Below are 5786 nucleotides of genomic sequence, written 5' to 3' on the forward strand. Positions count from 1 at the left end.
CATTTAAAAAATCAACGAACAACATATTCGACTGTCCTTCGATTTTCACCGACCCTATTTGTAGGTTTCACAAAAGCAATCGACAATGCACAATCTATCGATTTGACATCCATCTTCCTTTTAAAATCGACCATATCCATCAATTTTGAACTTAAGTTTTGACCTATTTTTTAAGTAGTAAAAGGGATAAGGTCATTCATGGTGATCAAGCTATTTTAGTAGTTTATGTTGTTCCTTGTTCCGTCAGTGTAACACATGATTTGAAATATGTAATTTGACACATATATCTATATATTACATGTTGAAAATACTGAATTCATTGTACTTTTGAAAATATGCATTCCAAGTATAATATTTGTTTCTATTTTAGGTGTTTTATCATACATATATCTATGTTACATTTCGAAAATACTGATAACTAAACTCATATAATATAAGCTCCATCTGACTTTCATTAGCTGCAGGATACAATATCTCAGAGGACAACTCTAGTTAGGTTAGCTGCAAAAATCTGTTCATAGAGGAATCCGAATGGCATGATTCGATTGTTCTTTAATGACTTATAATTCATCATGCTGAGATGCATGTCCTGCAATAGTAACGGATTTTGTGAAGAACGTAAATCAGACAAAGAATCTTAATGGCAACAAATATACAAGTGTGTTTGAATTTTTTTTCTCCATCTGTTCACAACAAACAGCAGAGATACAGTGGTGATCAGTTTTGATTCTGATAAGAAGATATTAGTTCAATTGATTTTAAGGGGGAGATATGCACATCGCAAACTTCTCACACTGGATTGCACCTAGATGTGCTGTATTTCACCAGAAAGGTGGCACACGAGGGGGACCGAACCTGAACCTTACCTCCAAAAATACATCACGAGATTGATTGCAGTCGATCTCTCCAAAAAATGCTAAAATAGGGATTTACATTAGTCTGTGGTGCTTGATTACATTTCAATTCTAGTTAGTATGCTTGGTACATCAACCAAGCAAAAGACAGGTACTATTATTTTCTTAAGGGAAAAGGGGCTAATATACGTATCATATAACCCTCGTTAAAAGATGTGCATAAACCATTTTAAGAGGTTTAGAAGCAATATAGAAGAGGCAGTGGGTTGGAATCCTTGTTACTGTTAATCCCAGAGGCAGAAGGACTAAATTCGTTCATCTCAATCTAAAAAAGGTTAATGGAGGTATGCATGAGCCTGTAATTATTCAAGCATTTCACACAGGATCTAAAAAGTAATGGTTGTTGATGCCTGATCAACATGTCACAGCCAGCAAAATCGATTATCATTAACATGTCATAGCCAACAAAAACCGCCTTTTCTTTTCATTGTCAAGCATAAAATGCATGCACATAGTTAGAAACATAAAATGGGCTTAGTAATTTGACCTGATGATGTCGTTTTAAAGAAGAAAGATATTTCCCGGCTAGCAGACTGAGGTGAGTCAGAACCATGAACACAATTGTTCTGTAAATTCAGCCCACATATGGCTCTGACACTGTATGTATAAAAACACAGGTTAAAAAAGTGTCTTATTCAGAATTAACAAAAGCCTAAATACAAAAAAAAAAAAAAAGGCCTAAATATAATTGTCAATGTAAAAGGACTACATAGGCTGACAACTTCTTTAACTATGTGCTATGTATGGAGTCAACAAAGTCAAAGGCACTACCAACAACTTTAACATCATCAATCATAGAGGTAGGAGAGAACTAAACTTGCAAAAGATAGAAGATGCTAGCTGTTTTAGTGATAATGTTAAATCATTTGTGGAAGGAGAGGGAGTCACAGAATTTGGAAGAGTACTAGTGAAGACAATAATTGCAATGCCATGAAGGAGACAACTTCTTTGGGGAAAGCAAGTGAAATGAAGAGTTACACATATTTTACAGTGTTTCAATTTTCAAAAGCAAATCTTGGAGAGAAGCATTTCATAATGTTTCAATTTTCAAGGGCCAGCTTGTGTGCACCTCGACTAATTCCACGAGATACATGTCACCCCCAACCAGCAATAGGTGCCGTAACTCTGTCCACCAAGGCTAGGACAGAGGAAAATAAATCACCTAGTGCTTTTGTCTCTATCGGGATTTGAATCTAAGACTTCATGGTTTTCAACCACTTCATTACCACTAGGTTACACCCTTGGATGCTTGAGAAAAGAATTTTCTAATGAGTTAAATTGAGGTAATACCCCTTTTTTTTGTGGTAAGGAAGGTAAACTCATGCTATGGCTATCTATTTAGCTTTCTGATCTTCTAATTTTTTTGCCCATGCAATAGTAATAGACATAAAAAAATAGAAGAAAAATGAGAAAAAAAGGAAGAAAGGAGGTCTAAACCTGTGAGGATGAGTAACCTTCGCCTTGAGTGGGTCTGTTGGACCAATTAATGCGCGCCAATCAGCTACGGCATTCCCTTTCTCCAGAACCATTATCAACACTGGACCACTGCCGATAAATGGTTAGTGAAGGGAAAAAAAGGAGTAGTAAATGGATGAGAAGGGAGGAGCATCTGAAAAAATTCTCATGAGAAATTAGTCCATGACACTATTCCAAATTCAACATAATAACATATATCCGATAGACAGATCTTCCACTAATTTTTCTACTTCTGTCACTGCAATTAAATGACTATCAAGTGGACACATGGACAACAAACCTTTTTTTTTCTCAATAAATGGATGAAAAGGCACCAATCAGTTATATAGAACTAAATCTTTAAACCACTGAAAAGATTTGTACAACTTTCTACAGTATTTACTTCTTTGATAAAGAGTTTTCTATATCATTTCATACAAATTTATATCTCTAAAGCACTCAAAAGATTCCAAAGGTATCTATATCATTTCGAAAACTTGTTTTTTTCTTTTGATTGAAGAAAACACATCTTTTACAAACATTTGTTCCACTCAATTGTCTCAACTCAATGAATACACAACCAAAATACTTGGACTTCCATTTTGACTTAAAGCGCTTTCAACAATGATATGCATTCCAAATTGATTCTTTCCAAAACCATCCCGCTTCAAATAGCACATAAAACATGCTCAACCTTATGAAAAAGGAGGCGATTCACATACTTCTTCATACTTCTCACACAAAACACCTATCATACAGAGTTCTCCCCATCTTTGAAAATATTGAGGTTGCGTTTTAAGTTATTTATCATTTTCCAACCAAATTAGCAGCCTTTTAGGTGCTTTTGTCCTGCAAATGCCTAACATGGAATTACCATCCTTCATCACCACTAGCTAAACAAGGAGTAGAAAACACTAAGGCTCCCATTTTTCTTCTTCCTGTCCGGCTGTCTCAAATTTTCAAAACCATACAACATAGAGAGAAGCTGGTTTACTTATGCCACCTTCCAATCGTTCTGATTGCTAAAGAACCTCAAGTCTCACTTGTTTGGAATACTAATAAGTAGGTTCTTTCGTATTTGTTCAGAATTAACTGATTATATTCTTTATATGATTCTTTCTTGCGTTCTATCGCTACTGTCTTGGGGAAATGATCATTAATGATAACAAGGATTCAATTGAAGTTAAATACTTGAGTTTGTGTTATTCTAATCCGTAACATTCAACCTATCCTTCACTCTTTCTGAGTGTTTTTCTCATATTTGTTGCGTTCCCCTGAGTTGTGTGCTATCAAGTGGTATCACTGAGTATAGCACTTCCTATTATCCTGTTAGACGCAAATATAACCATTCCAATCTAGAGGCAGATGCAACAATCATTTTAGGCTGAAATGCCTTTAGGGGTTATGTAACAACCATCATCGAATATTGTCCATTTTCAAAGAAATGATTCTTTTTTTTTTCTGCAAATTCTTAGTTTAATGGTATAACTGTTCTCAACAATCACTAGATACCAAATTAAACCAACCTTCAGTCTATATTATAAACATGCAGTTTATAGTTCCTGAAAGAACCAGTAAGTTGTTTGAAGCAATACATGAAAAAAGAAAAAATAACACAGCAGAAATACCAATTTAACAGGTACTATGAAACAGAATGAGGCTTACTAGCCAATTCAGAATCAAATACCATCTCTAGATGGGGAAAGTTTACCTGGTCATGTATTCAACAAGGCTTGGAAAGAAGCTCCTTGAAGAGTGCTCAGCATAAAAACTTTTCACACGATCCTCATCAAGCTGAATGAACGATTCCTCTTTGATTTTGAAGCCATGATTGAGAATTGTCTCCTTTACGGAATTTGTATGGTTTCCAGAAACACCATCTGGCTTTATTATAGCCAATGTCCTTTCTGTTTCTGTAGAAGAGTCTGCTGAACATCTGCAGCATTAGAGCATTGATAAAACAGAAGCACAGAATGTGAGTATTATAGCTGACTCCAATTGAATAAAGCCGAATGGCTATAGAGAATTAAAGTTTGACTGACTCACGAGCAATGAGTTCGATTTCTTAGCCACTCAAGTAATAGTTATTATCTCAGAAAGTCACCTCTCTTCTCGATTCCAATTTTCTTCACAAAGAAAGTGACTTTCTGAATAATAACTATTAGCTAAGTGACCATATGAGAAATCAATCTCACGAGAAATCTAAGTCCAATATGAGAGCAACAAAAAATAGTCACAAAATACACATGTAGACATCAAAATTTTGTGGACAAGCCCAACCATTTTAGGGTTATTGGAGGCTACTCTACCCCAAACTCTAGCTCACACTTATATAAACGGTAACATATTCCCTTGAAGAGGCATCTTGAATATCCCATAAATTTTGGTACTCCCATAAACTCTTGGTTATTCACATAGAGAACAAAATCTAAAAAATTCCATAAACTCATAGGATATTCAAAAGAGATAAAAATGTGATCAAACTCTTCTTGACAATCAAATACTTTAAGAACATCCACAAAATCCCCCCTCAAATAAATTCCAAGGAGGTCCGCAATATCCTAATGGAGAAACACTTTGCTTTGGCATCAAATCACAGAGATAATCCAAAGAAAAGAATCAAGGAAACAAACATAATTGTATCCACATTGTTTTATCAATAAAACTATGTTTCTTTCATATTTGTTTTGTGACTGCAGTTATTTTCCAGACTTGAGAAAATTTATTGCAAACAACACAATCATAGGGAGAAAGAACAATAAACAAGAAAACAAATAATGGCAAAATTACCACAATAATTGTATAGAAAGCAAGAATAAGGCCTTATTGATCCTCAAAATAACCACAATAATTGTATAGAGAGATCCAAAATCTTTGAAGAGTTACTTATACTTCAATCCTAAACTTGTTTGGGGTTAATTATATGAATCTTCCATTATTCATTTCAGCACCAAAATGGTTTGTGCAAATTATGAAAAAGAGTTACTTTACCAAGAAAGTGAGACTAATTAAGAGTGTGCTCACCTGTTAGGAAAAGAGAGAATGGACAGCAGGAAGAAGGGAAACAACATTTTTGTGAAGAATTGAAAAAGATTAGAAAACATGTCAGACGTTATGCAAGAATTTTACCAAATTGGTACAGTTGAAGAAGCAATTAAAGGAACCTGAAATTTCAATGAAAAAATTGAAAGCACAAATATACCAAAAAAATGTACCTCTCTTCTTTATTTGGGGGAGAAGATGTTCATTCGAACTATTCACTTTGACTAAGGGGCGAAAATCCTTGGACCCATAGTTGCCACTTAAAAAAGCAGTATATGGTTAGTTCGGTTCGATTTTGAAATTTATCAATTTGACTTATTCATTATTAATTTGTAAGCAAGATAAATCATTATAGAACCTTTTAAGATATTGACT

General features: G+C 34.5%; 1 protein-coding gene across 1 annotated transcript; it reads right to left on the reverse strand.

Annotated features, from left to right (window-relative positions):
- Window positions 1–299: 299 nt before the first annotated feature.
- On the reverse strand, window positions 300–5567 carry LOC102585774 (probable nucleoside diphosphate kinase 5). Its single transcript, XM_006361273.2, has 5 exons — window positions 5394–5567; window positions 4081–4305; window positions 2352–2459; window positions 1402–1511; window positions 300–589 (listed from the first exon to the last, which is right to left on the reverse strand). The coding sequence occupies exons 1-5, from the start codon at window positions 5471–5473 to the stop codon at window positions 561–563; spliced, it is 552 nt and encodes a 183-aa protein (XP_006361335.1). The 5' UTR covers window positions 5474–5567; the 3' UTR covers window positions 300–560.
- Window positions 5568–5786: the final 219 nt, after the last annotated feature.

This window comes from Solanum tuberosum, unplaced genomic scaffold, assembly GCF_000226075.1.
Source record: "Solanum tuberosum cultivar DM 1-3 516 R44 unplaced genomic scaffold, SolTub_3.0 scf00344, whole genome shotgun sequence".
In the NCBI taxonomy this organism is placed as follows: Eukaryota; Viridiplantae; Streptophyta; class Magnoliopsida; order Solanales; family Solanaceae; genus Solanum; species Solanum tuberosum.

Bases quoted from the DNA above. Each gene is read 5' to 3' on its own strand.
- LOC102585774 (XM_006361273.2), bottom strand. From the start codon at position 5,473: ATGTTTTCTAATCTTTTTCAATTCTTCACAAAAATGTTGTTTCCCTTC. The intron at 4,306-5,393 runs GTGAGCACACTC...CTAATGCTGCAG, and splicing joins ATTCTCTCTTTTCCTAACAG to ATGTTCAGCAGACTCTTCTA. The intron at 590-1,401 runs GTCAAATTACTA...TTACTATTGCAG, and splicing joins CTTTAAAACGACATCATCAG to GACATGCATCTCAGCATGAT.